Source organism: Copadichromis virginalis, linkage group LG7, assembly GCF_057382275.1.
Source record: "Copadichromis virginalis isolate Kocher_CV1m ecotype Utaka linkage group LG7, C_Virginalis_male_GT1.1, whole genome shotgun sequence".
Lineage (NCBI taxonomy): Eukaryota > Metazoa > Chordata > Actinopteri > Cichliformes > Cichlidae > Copadichromis > Copadichromis virginalis.
This window is the reverse complement of record NC_140624.1, coordinates 9,213,444-9,235,497: the sequence shown is the minus strand read 5'-3', so window position 1 is coordinate 9,235,497 and position 22,054 is coordinate 9,213,444. Positions and strand designations below refer to the sequence as shown.

Below are 22,054 nucleotides of genomic sequence, written 5' to 3'. Positions count from 1 at the left end.
ATCTAGGTGGTGCATTTGAGGCAGGTGATTGAAGGTTGTCGGGGCCATTAGAGTGGGAAGTGTTAGCTGTTTATGTGCCCGAAGCCCAGTGATACTGTAACTGTACAATACAAGATGAAACTGTAAAAGTGTGGGGGGGGGGAAAAGAAGAAGAAGTCACGATGCAAGAGGGGGAGAGTTAGAGACAGCAAGAGAGTGAGAAAACAACAAAGCCCTGGAGATGAAAGACAGTCTACAAAACAATGGATACAAAATAATGCTCAGCGGTGTGCAGAAATAGAGCAAAGATTGAAAACCTGCCAAGATAAAGACAAACCCCCGCCTTTGAACTGTCACTTCACTGCGATACTGTCAGAAAACAAATGGCAATCTTGACAGGTTTCAGCTGCTTTGAAAGAGACTGAATCATATTTTATTCACAAACGCATATTTTATAGCTTTTATAGCAAAGATCATAACCTGTTGTTAGGCAGTGAATTCTTGAATCTTGTGCTAAATTATTGACATTTACATAATGTACAGATGGCATAGGGGGGTGGGGTGAAAGCAGGGGGAAGTGGAAGGAAAGGGGGAAAGGAAAGGAGAGGAGGGAGCTGCAAGGGACTTTTTTTTAATAACGCGCATCCATGAAGAATGCCATGTTGTTTGAGGTCTCAGTATTACAGGGAATAGCCATCAGTCTGCCAGCATTATCTGTTTCTTTTTCCTCCATTCGCCCATCCTTCAGCGGCGGCAGTCCTCTTTCTTTCTGCCTGCCTGTGGAGTGTGGACAGTGAGACTTACAGCTCGCATCAATAACAGGCAGATAACAGCCGAGTCCTCAGTCTTCAAGCACAGCCTTAAATCACATCAGCCCCGAGGGGAAGCAAATGAAGACCGAGGAGGAGGAGGAAGAGAGGGGGGGAAGCTTACCTCTTACAACAACAACAACAACAACTACAACAGTGCCGTATGGGTAAAATACACGCAAAATTACAAAAACGTATCAATTCATGCAGCTTAGAAATAATCCTTGGTGTTTTAAGTGAGAGTTCCCACACTGAGGAACACACAAGCAGAGGAGAGAAGAGCATATGTGTCTATACGTGTCTTCAGACTCATTTTCTCTGTCTTTATAAAAAAGCAGCACATTACAGTGCTGAAGTATACAACATGAAAAACTCAACATGATCCAGAGCACACTGGGAAAAACAGACCTCACCTGAATTGAGCAAACGGCGGCACAAAATCAGGTTTATTTGACTTGTATTTTAGACCTAGTGGTTAACCAAGCTACATCATTTAAGAAGAAGAAGAAACACACCCAGTTAGAGTGTCAGATGGATTATACAGTAAAGTTCAAGGTTGTCCTTTGGCCTTTTATTATCACCTTTACAAAAGAAAAAAAGGAAATGGAAATTACTCTCTAAACTTAGCTTCCTCAAATTGTAAAATAAAAACACTTTAAATGCCATCATTGTTTACACCAAAAATTCCTGGTTCAACTTTCAAAAGAAAACAATTTCTATTTATATACACCAAACCCTCAGCCATAGGCCCCATAATCCTCATATCAGTCAATTGGTCACAATGTTTTTTTTGAAAGGACCTGATTAACTCAAACTAAAGTCACACTGCTAGCAATAGAAAATGTTCACAAAGAGCAGACTGCAATGAGCTGGTGATTTCAGAGAGGTGAAAAACATTTAGGTTGGGCGACTGCAGGGTTTCCTCGTGCAGCGAGCGATTATCTATTTGTGACTGCTGTGATCTGCAAAAACTCATTAAAAGACATTTGCCGGGCAGGCATTAAAAGCATCACTGATGAGAGCGTTTAAAACCTACATGTGTGCTGGTAACCATGGTGTACACAATGATGCGCAGCTCTCTCCTGGAAGAAAGGACCAAGGAAAGACCAAGCAAGAGCAGGACACAGTTAATGCTTTGAAATAATTTTTTTGAACGAGTTTTTGGTTGTGAACTGTGAAATGTTGACTAAAGAGGAGATTATTCTCCCCCACAGCTTTCGAAAACATTATTTTCTTCATTCATGTCTATGGTACCATATTCTTCATAAAGATATAATATATTCATATTGCTCATATTCTCACATATATCACTATGAAATATCTCCCCTGTGCTCTCTCTCCCAGACACTATGTCTGCATGTTCATGTTGTTGTTAAAGTCTCTTTTACTCCTCACCTGTTATTTCTGTTTTCAATCTCTTCTTGTTCTTTCTGCTTTAAAATGGAGAAATGCCTGCGTGAAGAACCAATAAGCCTACAATAACAATTTGAATTAATTAATTAATTACTTTTTAGTCTATTTAGGGGAAATAGGTTGTGTTTCAACTGTTTAAACAACTTTGCCCTTGGGTGGAAATTATTATTTAATGGCACATGCAGCATATTTACCCTATAAAAATAAATCTAACGTTCAGTCTTCTTTTAGCTCCATTTTGGATCTCCACCAGGTCAGGCTGATTAGCTGCTAAATTAGCTGCTCACCAGCTATTCCCCAGCTTTTTCTGGTCGTACTGAGCAGGTTTACACTGAAAATAGCCACTTACAATAAAGCTGCGGAGAACTGTGCATAATTTTCTGTTATTATATTGTTATATATTATATGACATACGCTACACCCTTCATAGTGTGTAATTTTCATTTTAGATTTTGAGCGTACAAATATTTTGCCTTGGTTCCAATCTTTTAGCACACTTCTGCTCCCATTACACTAGTTATGTTAAATTGTGTTCAAGCTTGTTGCTGTAATGGCTGAACCAAAAGCAGACTCGCAAGCAAGGTATAAGTCTGTAACTCATCTTTAAAGTTCAAAGCTTGGCTCATATGATGGGTAGGTGGGCCAGGAAGCAAACTGACTAAAAGGTCAAGGTCCAAAAGCAGTCAAAAAATCCCCAAACTCCAAAAAGCTAAATTTGTGAGGATAAGGCAAAAACAGTGGTTAAAAAATACCAAGAGATTCACATGGTCACAAGAGAATGTCGCAAGCTTAGCAAAATGCTGAGACAATCGGACAGAGAGCAGAAGGAACCTGTATAAATACTGGATGGGTAATTAGCTGGTGGGAAACAGGTGTAGCTGAAAACTGGTGGGAAACAGAACAAAGGGAGGAAGTAGAACTAGAGCTAGAGGACGATACTATGAGGGAAGCTCAACACATCGTGGCTTCCTTTGTGTTAACTGACTTGACAAAACCTGAAAACACAGCTGGAGATAATAGTTATGAACTTCCTCTGTTAACCAGAGCTTTTTGCTTCAGGCTCTGTGCACGCTCACATAACAAGTGGTATTTTATAGTGCATGTGAAAAAACGATCCCTATGAGTGTCCCCCATTACTCCAGTCAGAGACATCATCAGGTGATGATCATGATTGCACTTGGAAATAAAAAAGAATAATTGAAAACATGGCACTTCCGGGGAATTTTAAACTGAAACCCTGAACATAACCTGCTCCCAACCACGTCAATTTTTTTTGCATAAGTTACCATGGTAATTTAGCTAGCTAACAAAAAAACAAAGAGTCACTTGGGTAAAACAGAAAACTCTGACTTCAAGCTTGAAAAGGAGGCTCGCAAACTGATTAATCTTGCTTCATAGTGCATCCCCTGGTGAGTAATTTCAAAAATAAAAACAAGACAAAATGATCAGAATCCTTGCAGACTGTTGCAATTGCCGTGATATATGTTACTCTTTATTTCCCTGAATGTCTAAAAGAGGTGGTAAATTTACCATGAGCCAAAGCACTACAATCATATTGTGGGTAATGGACAATTTGGACATATTGTGGGTAATGGATAATACAATAAGTTTAAAAGAAAATAAACAGAATTATCCTTTAAAAGAGACACATCCATCAGAATAAATTCAGACATTACTCTGCAACAAGGCCTCAGTTTTAGACAATTTGTGGAACTGTATGATATAAAAAAGGGGATATTCCTAATATGGTCAACTCAACAGCTGTCCTCCCACCTACAGTTTAAACCATCTGTAAACAAGGGGCAGCAAATCACAATAAGCTTCCTTAAGGTTGTTTAAACAGCACGTTTAAGACAGACGCTGAAGACCAGATATAAGATAGACATGGATCATTGTGGCATGTTAATCATGCAAAGCTACTCTAATAAAGTAGCTCTGGAAATGAGCATGAATGCTTGCATTCCTGAACTTTCATCTTAATTTATCCCTGTTCTATCTTCCTATCCATTTTTCCTCATTTGTATCTCGTCTCCCTGCTTTTCTTGTGGTTTGCCTCCGCCACTCATAGATGCACACATCAACACCTCTACACTACAACCCACATCTCACTCATCGCTTCTCATTTGTTTCATTTTTCTCTTCCCAGCTACCTCCCTCCCTCATATTTTCACTCTCTCGACATAATGATTCAGTGACACTTGTCTTTTCGCTTCAGTGTTATGCCAACAGGAGGAGCACACACACTTACACACTCGTAAACACAGGAGAGAGTTGGGAGAGATTTGGAGAGTAATGATAAGTCTACTCCAGTCCATCCTCAACAACAAACAGTGTGTGTGACACGCTCTGAGCTGAGGTCAGGGGTCAGGTGGTGTTTCGATTTCTTTTGTACCCTCTGTGCTGGCGGGGTCACACAGCCCTCACAGACAGCTGCTGTCCATACTGCCTCCATGCTCTGAAGTATGCATCAGAACAGCTAAAGAGAATTAAGGGATTACTTCACTCTCTCTCTCTCACACACATATTTTAACACAGTTTTACTGCAGTAGCATATACAGCCCGTACACAATACTCACACTGCACAGAGATAAAAGGTTATGGGCGGCAATTTTGCTGCATTTTTTCATAATGTTTGCTTTGAGTTCGATAGTGTCAGGCCACAGACTAGCTAGCCTCCCGACCTCTGCCCTGCGCTCAGCACCTGTCGACCCTGTTTACAGGAAGGTTCAGAGGTCAAAGAGGACTTGCCCAGTCAAACCCCCTGATGGAGCTCTTTTTATGGCAGGGACAACACCTGTTAAACACACACACTGGAGATATATTCTCATCAGTGTGATAAACTGAGCAGCCTTGTTAATAATACTGGCAAACACATGCAACTTCAGTCACTTATTAATGAATTAATGATGGCCATTCAGACCGCACATACTCTATAGCAAGAATGCTTACTTTAATGCCCATGTGGGCAGACTGTGGGTTGCCCACACTAAGCAGAACAGAGTCCACAGTGGGGGCTATTGTATGGTTGCAGTGTACCCACAGTATGCTTGTCATCTAGGTGGGCTGTCCTACGAGGGCATTTGTTGGTTGAGCACCAGAGTTAGGTTGAGAAACTTGCCAAATCTTCTCGGCCAGGGCCAAACCGTTTATTGTGCTACTGACTCTGTGTTATTGTTGTTGTTTATTGGATTGGGTGGTTTTAATTCCAAACTTTAAACAGAAAACCGACAGGGCTGTGCAACAGACCACTGGGCAGACAATTATTACATAAAGAAAGAACAGTCACGAGTAAAAGTTAAAGGGTAACTAAGGCAGGCTGGCCGCACACAAAATAAAAGCTAGGGTTTTAACTAAGGCAAGCCAGCTTCACGCAATCCTACTCACAGCCAGCTAGCAGCTCAAAACTCTAATCAGGCTAGGTTTAAAGCATGCACCAAGGTTCGACAAAGGTCAGCAATATGAATAAGTTCAACAAAGATCGACGAGGGAGGCATGAAGGGCAAACTGCATGTTCAGTCCTAAGCAGCCGCCACTGAGTGAAGGACCTCCAGCCTTTTGTAGCCACAGGTGGGTACGATCAGCCACTGATTGCCTCTTGGAGCATCATGGGATCCCGGGGCAGCCAATCGTCCGTGTGGTCTGGCACACTTCATTCTGCATAAGTGAGGGTTGGCACGGGTCTCCCAGTAACCAATCACACACGAGTCCTGGAACACATTGATTTACCTAGAGGAAGGCGGGGCCACCTGAGGCCGGAGGCCGTAACACCCCTCCCCTTAAAACACCAACTAGGTCGGGCAGAAGCGGACGTTGCAGAGTGTGAACAACAACAAAGAACAAACACAGTAAAACATGTTTACAAGCGGGACAGACCATCAGCTAAAACATTTTCAGACCCCCTTTTATGGCGAATACTTAAGTTGTATTCCTGCAACAACAAAGCCCAGCGCATAAGGCGCTGGTTATGATTAAACATACGAGCAAGGAACACAAGTGGGTTGTGGTCGGTGTACACAACAAGAGGCAACATGCTGGACCCCAGGTACACGTGAAAGTGCTGAAGAGCCAACAACAAAGCCAGGGTCTCCTTTTCAATGGTGGAGTAGCTTAGCTGATTTTTATTGAACTTGCGGGAAAAGTAACAAACGGGGTGGTTCAAACCCTGCAAGTCTTCTTGCAACAGCACTGCCCCAGCCCCGACAGCACTGGCATCAACCTCAAGTTTGAATGGTCGCGTCAAATCAGGTGCAGCTAACACAGGAGTATGGCAGAGGAGGGCTTTTGCACTCTCAAAAGCATCCTGACACTCACTTGACCAGCCAAACTCAACCTTCGGGCTGAGTAGGTCAGTCAATGGCTTGACTACAGAGGAGAAATTCTTACAAAAGTTTCTGTAGTAGCCCACCATCCCTAGAAACCTACGCAACTCACGCCTGGTGGTAGGTGTGGGAAACTCTTTAATCACTGCCACTTTGGCATCTATGGGCCGGACCTGTCCACGTCCCACCTCCCGGCCTAAGTACGTCACTGTAGCTTTGGCAAACTCACACTTAGCTAAGTTGAGAGTTAGAGTAGCTTGAGCCAAACGGTGAAATACCTGCTGTAACGTTTCCAAATGATCTTGCCATGTTTCAGTGTAAACTACTAGATCATCTAGGTAGGCACTGCAGTTGGACAGGCCACGGAGGACTTTATTTACTAGCCTCTGGAAGGTGGCAGGAGCGTTACACATGCCGAACGCCATGACTGTGTATTGTAGAAAATCATCAGGTGTAACAAAGGCAGAGATGTTAGAGGCACGTTCAGTTAAAGGGACCTGCCAGTAACCTTTAAGAAGATCTAACTTTGAGACATACTGAGCAGTCCCAATACTGTCCACACAATCCTCAACTCTTGGGAGAGGATGTGAGTCAGCCACAGTCACAGAGTTCACCTTCCGGAAGTCTGTAATAAAACGGGGCGAGCCATCTGGCTTAGATTCCACTATACAAGGCGAGCTCCAGGGGCTTTGACTGGGCTTCGCTAAGCCATGTTGCAGCAGATAGTCAGCCTCCTGTTTCATGAGCAAGCGCTTATGGGGGCTGGCTCGATAAGGATGCTGCTTAATAGGTTTAGCTCCCTGGACATCGATGTCATGCTCCAGCACCGTAGTGGAAGTTGGCACATCCCCGAATAAACAGGGGTGTTCCCTAATCAAGGCAATTATGTCTTCTTGCTGCTCTGAAAACAGATGCTCAAGCAAACTCGGCAATGCCTTTAGCATTTCAGAGTTAGGCAGACGGGGTCTAGAACAGGTGGGATAACGTAGTTTTAACCCATCAACCTCGTCCACCCCTCCTTCCTCTAGGTGGCTTGAGGCTACAATAGGAGCACAGAACCCAGCAGGCTCTGGCGTTGACCGAGGATGGTACAGTTTCAACATGTTTATGTGACAGACGCGTGTTTTGCGTCTGCGGTCGGGAGTGCAAATTACATAATCTGTCTCCCCTCTCTTTTCACAAACTTTAAAGGGGCCACTATACCTCGCAGACAAGGCTGAGCCTGGAACAGGCAAGAGCTCAAGAACCTGGTTCCCCACCTGAAAGGTTCTTTTAACAGAAGCCTTATCATAATGGCGTTTCATCTTTCCCTGTGAAGCGGCAAGGTGCTGTTTAGCCAGAGCGTTGGCTTGATTCAAACGCTCACGGAAGTGCTTTACATAACTGCTGACATTCACTTTGAAGACCCCATGTGGGCTTAAAAACGCCTCTTTCAGAGCTTTGAGGGGTCCCCGTGGCCTATGGCCAAATACCAGCTCAGAAGGACTAAAACCAAGTGACTCCTGAACGGCGTCACGGGCAGCAAATAACACAAATGGAACACCCTCATCCCAGCTCTTTTCACTCTCCAGGCAGTATTTGCGTAGCATCGTCTTTAAGGTCTGGTGCCACCGCTCTAATGCACCCTGCGATTCAGGATGATACGCAGAGGACACGACATGCTTGACACCTAGAGTGCTAGCCACTTGGTTGAACAACTTAGACTGAAAGTTTGAGCCCTGGTTGGTCTGTATGACCTTTGGCAAGCCAAACACTGAAAAGAATGTTGTCAACGCCTTAACGACTGCTTTTGCTGTAACCTTATGTAACGGGACAGCCTCGGGGAAACGGGTAGCTGCACACATGATTGTGAGAAGGTATTGCTTTCCTGATTTTGTTCTAGGTAGTGGACCCACACAGTCTACTATGACATGGTCAAATGGCTGATCCACTACAGGAATGGGACACAACGGAGCCAGGGGTATGACCTGATTAGGTTTACCTGCAACCTGACATACATGGCAACTGTTGCAAAATTTAGAAACATCACGCTTCATACCAGGCCAAAAGAAATGTTTTAATAGTAGCTGGTATGTTTTCATGATGCCCAAGTGTCCCGACCACTGGCTTTCATGGGCAAGGGCCAGGATCTTTTGCCGGTACACAGAGGGAACTACAATCTGCTTGACCTTACTCCAATCTGCACCTTCTGCACCGGGTGGAGACCACTGACGCATTAGAACATCATGTTCTACAAAATAGGCTTGTTGCTCTTTCTCGACTTGCTCAGCACTTACCGTACGTTTGAACCAGCTCTGTAGTGTTTCATCAGCTAATTGAGCTGCTGATAGCTGGTCTCTAGTCAAGGGCAGCAAAGAGACCTTAGGAAATGGATCAGGCTCCTCAGGTTTCACAGAGTCTGGGGGTGACAGAACATTGTTTCTGTTAGTGGGCACATCATTCTCCCCGGAAAATGAGGACATCAACACAGAATCAGAGAGGGCAATATCAGTATCTTTACGAGCTTGTGCTCGAGTAATTGCACAGGCTGGATACAGCCCAGGGTGCATAGAAACATCAGAGGCTTTCTGATTCAGGGGGTTGTCTAAAACCTCCAGACGAGGGAGCACTACCCCTCCTGCGATATCATTGCCCAACAGCATGGCCACACCCTCTATTGGCAAGGCCGGGCAAACAGCAACAGGGAAAAATCCTGTAGCAAGGTTTGATTTAATAAAAATTCTGTGAACTGGTCTGGGAGCGTAACCCATCTCTATCCCCCGTAGAACAGAATTAAAACCACATTCACTTTCAGCAGAAAATGGTAATACACTTGAGAGGATGACAGTTTGAGAACCTCCAGTGTCCCTTAAAATACGCACAGGTTTTAACTCAGATGGATTGTCTGTTAGCGATACTGAGCCATCAAAAATGAATGGTTCGAAACAGGGGTCTGGCATCCTACCACCACAACCATGGACCTCATGACGGGCCTCAGCTTTTACAAAACCCACCCCTTTGGGTTGCTGAGCATTTGATGTTTTGCGTTTTAAGGCTAAACAGTCAGCAATCACATGTCCAGTTTTATGACAGTAAAAACATTCACGGTTTTCCCTAGACCCAGACACTTTAGCTGTGTGGCGCTGTTGCACAGGGCTAACCCGTGGCTTCTCACTGTCAGTAAACGAGGCTTTATGAGTGAGTACAAACTCATCAGCAAGAACAGCAGCAGATGCGAGTGACGTCACTTTCTGTTCATTCAAATATAGCACAATACGCTCAGGAATGCACTTCTTAAAATCCTCTAACAAAACTAATTCGCGCAGAGCGTCATAGTCAGTCGCTTTTGAAGCAACACACCACTTATCAAAGAGAACCCCCTTTTCTCTTGCAAACTCCACATAAGTTTGAGTTGGCAATTTCTTTTGCTGGCGAAACCTCTGCCTATAGGCCTCGGGAACTAGCTCATATGCCTGCAAGACAGCTGTTTTAACGCACGCGTAATCTAAACTGTCCTTTAAAGAAAGAGCAGCCACCACCTCTTGAGCTTTGCCGGACAGTTTGCACTGTAGCAAAAGAGGCCAAATCTCACTAGGCCACTGCAGCGCGCCAGCGATACGTTCAAATGCTGCAAAGTATGTATCAACCTCAGTTTCTCTAAAAGTGGGCACTAAAGAAATGCACTTATTAATTTTAAAAGCAGAAGCGGACGAGGAGGTGGGACCGGAATTGTCAGCAGAGACAGATGAGGCTTGAGACTGAGACTCCAGCTCAAGCTTTCGGAGCCTAACGGCTTTGTCTGCCTCTATTTCCAGCCTTCTTATTTCGAGCTGAACCCGCCTGTTCTGAGCCTTCTCCTCAGCCTCCAATTGGAGACGTGCCAGCCGCACCTTCAGCCGAGCTCCTTCTCTGCCTTCTGAACTCCCAGAAGAGAGTGGGTCATAGCGAGGAAGCGTGCGCGGCGTTTTTCCCCGCTCATCCCCCTCACCATCCCCACTAGAACCATTTTGGCCCTCTTCAACTACGGCAGCTTGGCTTGGCACACCAGAGACCACAGGTGAAACAGGCACTTGAAGCACACCAGCTCCCACCAACTTGTCCACCACTAAGGCTTTTATATCACACTTACGGAGGGTTTTTGAAACCTGCAGCTGAAAGTGATCCACAATTTGCAGCAAATCATTTTTGCGACAGCTATTAATAATCTCAAGAGATGGGGCAGCTATAAAGTGCTGTAAACAAAACGCAGCCGACATAGTGCTTAATCTCTAGTGATTTTTTTTTTTTTTTTTTTTGTTTAACCCCCACTCCCAGGAACAAAGACCCCCTATGAGGGATCCCGGACGAGCCCCCACTTATGTTACGACCCGGCTCAAAAGCCGCAACATAAAAAAAAGGAGACGAACAACAGAGTGTGGGTGAGAAGAGGTTTCATCCTAAAATGGAAAACCAGGTTGGCTAAAATGGCTGGTGCCACCAAGGCAAAGACTAGTGCACTGCCGGAAAGCTTGCCTCAGGTATGCTTTTATCCACACCTGACTAGGTGTGGCCAATTAGCACCAGCTGAAAACACTGAGACGATTAAAAGCTGCAGAGGGACGTAACAGAAGTCTGAAGAAACAAGACATATTGTCAATTTAACAATATATTTGTTCAGCAAACATGGGTCTCAGAAGCATTTGGAAGAACTATACAAGCCCACAACAGCCTGGTACCTCTTCCTTATGCTGGTCACCTGATTGGTCACACATTGTTGTGGGATGGCATCACATTCTCCAACCAGCATTTGTTGCAAGTCAGCCAGACTGGTTGTGTGGGTCACTCTGGCACGCCCAAGCTAATCCCGCAAGTGTTCAGAGGGGTTGAGGCCATTCCATCTTCTCCACTTCTAAATTCTGGAGGAAGTTTCTGATAAACCCCACTCTGTCCTAGACCAGATTTGGCAAGTTTTTATTGGCGTAACAATCTGCTGCTCAAGCCACAAATGCATTTTCCTTACAAACGTGGGACCTTTTAAAGGGAAATAAAAAGGCTTTCTAATGGTATAAGATTTGTTGCCAAGAAGCAATGCTACAGCAAAGCAATAATCAAGCAAACATAAATTTAGTTACTTTTTATGCTAAGTTTATTTGATTTGGCAGGTATTTATACTACATGTCCTTCCTGATACAACCTCCCAAAAGATTAATGCATGTATGTAATTTCCCTGTATGATGTTTTCCTTGCCAGCAAACTTGACTGGGAAGGTCCACAGTGGGTATCTGTGGGTGAACTTTGGGTCTTCGTGGGCTGGACAAACCTATACTTGGGCCCCGAGTTGGTGTACCCACACAGGGTCGATAGCAGTTTCATGCTTTGGGACTCCACGGACAAGCCCACTGTCTGTTGCCCACAGAAAACGCTCCCTGGGACCCAAAATGGCAAAACTGCAAACCGTCCCAGATGGGTTTTCATTGGTTTACCTACAAGAAAACTACGGATGCACCCAATTGAGGACCATGTGGGATCAGTGCACATTTGCCCTGACCACAGAGCCTTAAACTTTACCCACTGTGGGCCTGCATAGGCATGCTTGCTGGGTCTCAACACAATGACTGGTGGTCACACAGTACCGGTTGGTGAGTCTGCTTGGTTTTCTGTGTGTGGCTAAAATAGTGTGAGAAACAGTGCATATGTTAACCACAGTGACAGTGTGTAACACATCAGTTTCTACTGTTTGTTGAATTGTTTTATCTGCACCCAGTGATTTGGTTTATATTTTTGATTAATAATTCTTGTCAATGCTTTCAACTGCTATAGAGTGAGTTAAGATGCAGAATTGCAAATATTATTTTGAGAAATCAGATGTTGGCCTGTTTCTTTCGGACAACATGTGACACAAATAAATGCAAAGAATTGTGCTGCATTGCTTAAGCTGTGGTATCATAATGTTGTTCATGAGGACTTCTGAGCAAAAAGCAGAAGTCCACATAGTGTGTATCAGCCTTGGTTTTTGGTTATGGTGCACTAGACTTCGGTATCAGTTGTGGTTTGTGCTAGTGTTTCCATGAAATGACTATAATAGAAAAAAGACAAAGCGTGTGTATGAGTGGGTGCGTGGAGAGCTGTCAGAGAAGATCTGGTGAGAGTGGGCTAATTGGAGTTAATTCACCATCTGTCTGTGTGAGCCAGCACACAGGGTCATTAGCAGAGACAAGTCCAGCCACAGGGGAGGCCGAGAGGGGAATCACCATCCCTCACTTGCTCTCCTGCTGCCTTTAGTGCTCCTTTCCTTCCTGTCTTGTTATGTCACTCTGCACTTATGACTGTTATCTTGTTATGTTACGACTGGACCGTCTGTACACTCCTGGTGAAAACATTCGTCCCTCTGTAAAGAATAAGATGAAAAGTAAAATCATCTGAATTGTTTGTTTGACTTACCGATTCTGTTTTGAAATGTTTATGATCTAATTTGGTGTACCGTGATGGTACGGTGCCACTTTTTTTTTTGTTTCCCCGGTCCAGCACTGCCCTCTGCTGGGCTGAGGTTGTCCCAGCTGAGCACAGAGACTTCAGACAGAAGAAAAATAAATAAATACACAAATATCCTTCAGCTAAAGAAGATGCCACACAGTGCACTTTAAATGTTGATGCTACAACTCACATTATGCAGACAGCCTGTGCAACATTATACAGTAAGACAAAATTAAGTTACATTTTTTGAGTGATGTCTATTCATTTGTGTGGCTAAACAGTTCTCTGTAGTTCAGATTCGGTTGGTTGATTTTATGTCCCTCTTTATGTACCCTGACCCCTCAAAGTACTTTATACTGCAACCCACAATAAGCTTTTCATACATGTATTCATAGAGTACCTAACCCTGTAAAGGCAAGTGTATGTCACTACATTATCAGTGTGATGTTTTTTCCCAAGAAAACTCAAATAACTTGCACCAAAAAAATGCCAGCTGTAGCAAAATTTTTGCAAATTAAAACTCAAATAACACTCCAGTTTCAAAACATATTTAATTTTCTGGCTATTGTTTAATGGTTCAGGCTTTACAGAGTTATTTCTATACACTTCAGAACGTTATCTGCTTTGTGGGAGGAAAGAAAAAAACCCTCTGAGAACATGACTGGTGTGTTTTATAGAATTAAAAATAGAAACATACATGATCTTAAAAATGGTCTTGATTAATTAATGATGAGGAAGGAGAAGAAGATGAGTGAGTGTGGAGGTAAGAGGGATAGTTGCTGGCCTGACAGTGTAGAGGACTGTTGAGTATTCTTACTCAAAGGCAGTGTCAGCTTCTCTTCCTTTTCATATCATAATCTCCCAAAACAAAACAGGTCGGTGTACACGTCTTTTTCATTTTAAAGTTGTGATACATTCTTATGTAAATTATATATATATAATTTTAAATGTTCAAAGGGGTCTTTCATCTGTCCACTTGAAAACAGAAATGCAGTGTGGAGGTTTATGAATACAGTCATGACTCATGCTGACACTCCTCTTTGATTTACCGACTTTTCAACCTAAGGAATATACACATACATAAATCAGTCTAACAGTGCAGAGCACGCATGTATAGCTTATACTGTGATTTTGGGGGTTTATAGCTTTGCTCTAAGGCGGGGGTGTCAAACATGAGGCCGGGTTGGGGGGGGGGGGAGAAATCGACCCAGCAAAGACTCTAAACCGGCCCCAGTGGAAGACTTTGAGAAATGTCAAGAAGAGCATAAATTTTGGTCTTTTAACCAATTGTGTTTTCATACGTTTTACAGCTTTTCCTGCTGAAAAAGACGACCCCAATGGCCACTCATACAACACCGAAGTAACACATTTATGAGTCCAGCTGACAGAGCAACATTTCTTTATTGTATACAAATTGCACTTCTTTTTTTCTTATATTAAAATATCTCAGGGATTAAATGTGCAGTTAAACTTCCTTAAACTGCAGAGGGGAGTTTAAAACGTTAATCACTCAAATAAACAGTTCATTTTCTTCACCACCAGAAAGGAAGTAAACAATACTTGACATCATGACATAAACTATGTAAAGCAGTACCAAACCGTTTTGCACACATACAGGAGTAACCTTATCTGTTCGACTACAGAAGAACATTTTGCATTTGTACCTGATTACCGGGCTTGCAACGCTTTTCCCATTAAAACCTACTATAGCCTTCTTTGTATAAGAGCAGTTTCTGTATTTCAGTCCCTTGAAATGCTCTGAAATAACCTGTAAGAGTCTATGTTGTGTGCATTGTGGAGGTTAAGCTGGGGAAGGGGTAGCCTTGTGAGCGACTTAGAGGCCCAGAGACAGTCAGGAGCCCAGAAATATGCCAGGAATTACAGATATTTATTGTTTCAGGGTCTTGGGAGAACTGCAGTCAGTGGACCCTGCATTTCTAGCAGTAAAGGTCAAAGGTGGGACGCTACATTCTCACCGCTGCACAAGCACATGACATGAAATCTTACACTTTGAGACTTTCGGTACAAACCTAATACTGAGATAGTTGGGAATCTTGTTGTCCACATTTGTTTAGATAAATAAATACAAAAAAGGATCTTCCATTTGTCTGACAAACCACAAAACCCAGTTCATTAGAAATACACAGAAGTTTGTGTGTGTTGGATTTCAATCGACCTTTTTCAGCTTTTTCAGCAGAAAGAAAAAAGAGATATTGTCAGTTTAATGAATCATTAACAACAAATATATTTGCATGGACAGCACATGCATGAACATCTAAGAATAATTAGAATATTCTACAGAACAGAAAAGTCATTCCAAAGCAGGAAAGCCTTTACAGAGACATGAGGCTCATCACAGCATCTGAAACTCTCATATCAAAAGAGAATATTATAAGCCCTGCTAGTTCTCACACAAAGCTGTAGACCTTTAGCAGCAGCTGTTTTGCTATTGCTCCATAAGCCAAGTGGAAGTGAGACAGCATGAAACTGACAGGAGGCTAAAAGATTTTTTTTTAATCCTGCTGTACTGGGTCACTGTCAGTGTGTAAATCAGTAAAATGATTTCCCTCTCTCGTCCTTTCCTCACTGAGCAATGCACCCGCTGTGTGTCCTCCAGGCAGCCAGAGGTGACCAGGTCAGTGAACGCCTCATTGCAGTAACTCTGGGCTTCCTGCCAGTTTGAGGGCATTAAGGCAAAGTAACAAGTCCACACAGGATGATGGACGTGTGACTATTTCAGGAAGATGGCGTATGTAACACACCAATGATTCATGGCAACTACTTTTACTTAACTATAATATAATAATACTATAATTACTTGAGGTAAAACACAAAGCATTTGGATACACACACATTTTTTAAACTGACTCGTTTCAGTCTAAGTTGTCATAAGATATACATATATATATATTTACTATTTTCACTGAGCAGCAGCTTGGAGCATCCCTTCATGAGTCACAGATGGGAGCAGGTTACATCTTTCTGTCGTCTTTGTGTGGTGGTGATAGGCTACCAGAACTTCCAGCTTTGCATTTGCCTTCCACATGGATGTAGAATGTGTCGATAATGTATTGCAGAAGAGCTTTTTTGTTTTCTAAACTGATTAAGGGTGTTTAAATAATGAACTAAGATAATTAGGAAATCATATTGGCCACTGTGCCGAGGTTATTGCTGTTGCTCTTTAGTGCTTTGCTCCTGTGTGATGTTTAATGTAGCTGCCAAAGAACAAGAATGTTTGTGTATCTAGGTTAAATTTATATTTGTGCATCAACTTTCTCTGTACACGGAAGCCGTATAGATATGTTTATTCATGTTTGGCTTTGCCCTGCTATCTTTGTTTAGCTGTATGCTTATGCTTATTCTTCTGTGTATAAAAGTTATGAGTCAGTTTGTCTGCCCAGTAAACTTGCCATTCAAATATTGAGCCATCAGAGTCAGCATTATTAATTATACATGTAAAAAACAACAACAACTACTTGTTGCATTTTCAACTAACAGTCCTACACTGTTGTTTTGGTAGCGCTTCAAATACAACTCACAAAGCATACACTTGTATACTTTGCACATGTCTGTGTGCATGTGGTCATTATATGCATGACAGAACTTCAGACACAAAGCCCTGTTTTGTCTAGATTTGTCTTTATTTATTTACACATGTATGATAAATTCTGAGGTGTATAAAGGCTTGTTCGTATATGTACAAAGGCTTGCTGTAAGATTAAGTGGTTAAATTATGATGACTAAGATGGAAGAGGGTTTTTATCCGTTGTCCTCTCCACCTCACGTATTGAGACCAGATATCCGTCTTTAAAAGGCCTCACTTGGAAACCTGATAGGAAATGAGCCGATCTGTCGATGAATCACGAATACCAGTTTTAAGAGTTATAACTGTAGAAAGGCAATTTAGGTGTGTTTTATTTAACAATAAGGTAATTTAACTTTACCTAATTGTACAATCCCAATTCCAAAAAAGTTGCCATTCTGTTTAAATTGTGAATAAAAACACAATGCAGTGATCTGCAAATCTGAAAACTCAACATCCAGGGTTTAAACTGAGATATTTTAATTTATGAGGAAAAATATTAAAAAACAAAAAAGACAAAACAACAACAAAATCAACAACAACAACTGGAGTAACATGTTGTAGTTAATTAGGTTAATTGGCATGACTGGGTATAAAACGAGTATACAGTGGGGCAAAAAAGTATTTAGTCAGCCACCGATTGTGCAAGTTCCCCCACCTAAAATGATGACAGAGGTCAGTAATTTGCACCAGAGGTACACTTCAACTGTGAGAGACAGAATGTGAAAAAAAAAATCCATGAATCCACATGGTAGGATTTGTAAAGAATTTATTCGTAAATCAGGGTGGAAAATAAGTATTTGGTCAATAACAAAAATACAACTCAATACTTTGTAACATAACCTTTGTTGGCAATAACAGAGATCAAACGTTTACTATAGGTCTTTACCAGGTTTGCACACACAGTAGCTGGTATTTTGGCCCATTCCTCCATGCAGATCTTCTCGAGAGCAGTGATGTTTTGGGGCTGTTGCCAAGCAACATGGACTTTCAACTGTCCGCCACAGATTTTCTATGGGGTTGAGGTCTGGAGACTGGCTAGGCCACTCCAGGACTTTCAAATGCTTCTTACGGAGCCACTCCTTTGTTGCCCGGGCGGTGTGTTTTGGATCATTGTTATGTTGGAAGACCCAGCCTCGTTTCATCTTCAAAGTTCTCACTGATGGAAGGAGGTTTTGGCTCAAAATCTCACGATACATGGCCCCATTCATTCTGTCCTTAACACGGATCAGTCGTCCTGTCCCCTTGGCAGAAAAACAGCCCCATAGCATGATGTTTCCACCCCCATGCTTCACAGTAGGTATGGTGTTCTTGGGATGCAACTCAGTATTCGTCTTCCTCCAAACACGACGAGTTGAGTTTATACCAAAAAGTTCTACTTTGGTTTCATCTGACCACATGACATTCTCCCAATCCTCTGCTGTATCATCCATGTGCTCTCTGGCAAACTTCAGACGGGCCTGGACATGCACTGGCTTCAGCAGCGGAACACGTCTGGCACTGCGGGATTTGATTCCCTGCCGTTGTAGTGTGTTACTGATGGTGACCTTTGTTACTTTGGTCCCAGCTCTCTGCAGGTCATTCACCAGGTCCCCCCGTGTGGTTCTGGGATCTTTGCTCACCGTTCTCATGATCATTTTGACCCCACGGGATGAGATCTTGCGTGGAGCCCCAGATCGAGGGAGATTATCAGTGGTCTTGTATGTCTATCCCAACTGTTTTGAGACATGGTGCTGCCATCAATTTCAAAATAACCTTATTTTTTCTTTAAATGTTGCATTTTCTCAGTTTAAACATTTGATATGTTTTCAGTGTTTTTATCACTTCATTGTGATAAATTAATTACTGAATTGGAAATGGACAAATTTAACTCAAACATAGTTTATGAATAATTTCTGACCCCTGTTTTTTTGCTGACTGACACATCTATTTTATTTGCAGCCCATAGCACATAAAAACAACAGAAGGTGACCTGGTCCTTTTAGAGACAGGCACATTTACAGTCCATGCATTTCAGAATACATGAAAAACTGAAAGGAATGTTTTGTTGTGTTAACATGGTATTTTTGTGACCAGAACTTGCAAATCGATTATGATTAATCACTTCGATCATGACACACTGCTCTCCCCTACATAAGCTGCTTTTGTAAGTTAAAAGTATCGGCATTGGTATCGGCAATGCTGGCCCTGTGGTTACTTGGTATCGGATCTACCTAAATTTGTAGTGTCGCAAAGCACTATTGAGTTTGTTGGGGTTTTTTTGTTTGTTTTTTAACCATACAATCTTATTTTAAAAAGAAAAAAATGTTCATGGATCCAGTAGGAGTCGCTAGTCGCCGTGCGCTAACAGTTGGTTTATTCATGGGGGAGATCCGGGATGGAAATGCCAAAGAAGATAAAGGAGCCGGGCAGCTGTCGTTGTACGAGAAAACAGCGCGAGAGATAAAAGTTCCTACACAAGAGAGTTTAAGCGTCGCCATGAGCTGGAGTAAAGAATAAGCTGTTCCGGGCGTCTTGGACGAACGGGCTGTCCGACTTTGAAGCTCTCAAGTTTGGACAGCTAGCTGACGCTGCGCCGCTGCTGTTAGCATAGCTTTGCTAGGTAACTACTACGTCTCCATCTCTGAGTCTCCTGCCTCTGTCTCCACCTTGTCAGCAGTACCGTGCAGCTAGTGGTCATTTTGCGTGCTCTTGTTTTTTATTGACTCTAATAGAGCATGTTTCTTTTTGTCATTCTACACTTGAAGCTGTCCGGTAGCTCGTCTGTATGCTAGCTGACGTTAGCTAACGTTTGCCGGGCCAGACAGCAACTTCGGCAGCAGAGTTTCGGGGGAGTATTGTCGCTCACAAGCAGCCTGTGCTGCCAAAAGGAGTCCGCCTGCAGACATGTTTGAAATGGAGACGCATATCTCGTGCCTTTTCCCGGAAATTTTGGCCATTATTTTCAGTTACCTGGACGTTAAGGACAAAGGGAGAGTAGCCCAAGTGTGCACGGCCTGGAGAGACGCGTCCTACCACAAGTCGGTGTGGAGGGGGGTGGAAGCCAAGCTCCATCTGCGGCGAGCCAACCCGTCTCTGTTCCCCAGCCTGCAGACTCGGGGCATCAAGAAGGTTCAGATTCTCAGCCTGAGGCGAAGTCTGAGTTACGTGATTCAGGGGATGCCGCACATTGAAAGCCTTAACCTGTGTGGGTGTTTCAACCTCACAGACAACGGTCTCGGACATGCCTTTGTGCAGGACATCTCATCCCTGCGAGTGCTGAACCTCAGCCTTTGTAAACAGATCACTGACTCCAGCCTGGGAAGGATCGCTCAGTACCTCAAAAACCTGGAGGTGCTTGAACTCGGGGGATGCAGCAATATCACCAACACGGGCCTGCTGCTCATTGCCTGGGGCTTGCACAGACTCAAGAGCCTTAACCTGCGTAGCTGCAGGCATGTGTCTGACGTGGGCATCGGCCACCTGTCTGGTATGACCCGCAGTGCAGCGGAGGGTTGCCTCACCCTGGAGAAGTTAACTTTGCAGGACTGCCAGAAGCTCACCGACCTCTCCCTCAAACATATCTCAAAGGGCCTAAACAAGCTCAAAGTGCTCAACCTCAGCTTCTGTGGGGGGATATCTGATGCAGGGATGATCCACCTGTCACACATGACCCACCTGTGCAGCCTGAACCTGCGGTCGTGTGATAACATCAGTGACACCGGGATAATGCATCTGGCCACGGGCTCCCTCCGGCTCACCGGGCTTGACGTCTCCTTCTGTGATAAGATTGCTGACCAGAGCCTGGCTTACATTGCCCAGGGGCTATATCAACTGAAGTCTCTGTCTCTGTGCTCTTGTCACATCAGTGACGATGGCATTAACAGGATGGTACGCCAGATGCACGAACTCAAGACTCTAAACATTGGACAGTGTGTGCGAATCACAGACAAAGGCTTGGAATTGATAGCTGACCACTTGAGCCAGCTGACAGGGATCGATCTGTATGGTTGTACTAAGATCACCAAGAGGGGCTTGGAGAGGATAACACAGCTCCCGTGCCTTAAAGTGTTAAACCTGGGACTGTGGCAGATGACCGAGAGTGAGAGGGTGAGGTGAAAGCTCTCCTGTTCAGTCCACATTTCAGAGGAGACTCTGCTTCCATTCTTAAATTTACCTTCTATGCTGCGACTAAAAACGAGGAGCCGGACTCGGCATTCATCACTGGAATATTGTTCACCTCTGCTGCAATACTCTGACTTTATTTCAGTCTTGTCCTCTCCTTCCTTAAAGTACCCCAATTATGCTCATTTAGAGGGTCTGAATTTTTTATTTTAGGGATCTACCAGAATTTATTTCATGCTGTCATTGCTGCTCAGGTTGCATTGACCTAGCCCTCCACAATCTGTTGCCTGATTTAAAAAAAAAAAAAGAAAGAAAAGGCTTTAGCCACAGTAGAAACGCATGCTTTTCAACTTTCTAAGTGATTGTTTTGTTAGAGTGACAGCCGCTTTAGATTAGTCTAAATAGTCTCCACTATTTTATGCTCAGTCTGCTGGCTAACATCAAAACCAGAAAAATTTGGAAACAAAAGAAGCTTGGTTGTGAATTTGTATTAAAATATGGTGTATTTGTGCACAGAGTAAGGATATGAGTATTTTTAAAATGTGATGTAAATTTCAGAGGCAACAAAATCCAGAATGAGGTATTTCGGTCCAGCAGCAATGTTTTCTGTGGGAAAAGAGAAACTGTATTTGTTATAGACAACACAAAAAAAGGATGAGGGCAACCACCCAAAGCATAATAGGGGCACTTTAAATCTCAGCCTGTGTACAGTTCCTACTGTCTAGCTACCTCATTCATTGAACACAGGAGTGCCTGCTGTTGCTAAATACTAGATTAGAGTTTATATTTTTGTGACTCACATACCAATGGAGATTTTGATTTCTCTTTTTCATCCTTTTTTTTGGTTTTCTGAGTAACAGCTAGGCATTTAACTTTAAACAGAAGTGCTCGAGTGCTTGAAGTTTTTGTAATAGATTTTGTTTGTTTTTTTTCTTTACCTGTAACATTTTTTTTTTGTAATTGAATGACTAAAATTTGTACTTCAAATTGAAGTGGGTGAATCACTCCTGTCTTTGTTTACCTATGTTTAGTGGCCTCCCTTTCATATTACTGAGGAAGTAAGTTATGTATCACGTCTAAGGTTTATCATCACATATACAGTGAGGTGTAGTCATTAGCAACTACCAAGACTATATGCAATACTTTCAACTGGCGCTTCCAATGATAACACCAGAGTATTTCTTTAAAAAAAAAAGAAAAAAAAGCAGTAATTTAAGATTGTTTTATATTCATACAGGAGTGATATTTATGAATAAAGAGGACAAATATGTTTGATTCTTGTCTCTTATTTGTAACAGCTGTACCAACTTTGATTAGGTGTATGATTATAAGCTTTTATTTCTGTGGTTTGTACAGCTTCTATTGGCTGTGCAGTATGTTCGATCAGTTTTTGGTATATTTCTATAGTATAATGC

At 42.9% G+C, this 22,054-nt stretch overlaps 1 protein-coding gene across 1 annotated transcript; it reads left to right on the top strand.

Moving 5' to 3' along the window:
• Nucleotides 1-18,795: 18,795 nt before the first annotated feature.
• On the top strand, nucleotides 18,796-21,914 carry LOC146704427 (F-box/LRR-repeat protein 14-like). Its single transcript, XM_085461565.1, has one exon. The coding sequence runs from the start codon at nucleotides 19,422-19,424 to the stop codon at nucleotides 20,631-20,633; it is 1,212 nt and encodes a 403-aa protein (XP_085317691.1). The 5' UTR covers nucleotides 18,796-19,421; the 3' UTR covers nucleotides 20,634-21,914.
• Nucleotides 21,915-22,054: the final 140 nt, after the last annotated feature.

Bases quoted from the DNA above. Each gene is read 5' to 3' on its own strand.
- LOC146704427 (XM_085461565.1), top strand. From the start codon at position 19,422: ATGTTTGAAATGGAGACGCATATCTCGTGCCTTTTCCCGGAAATTTTG.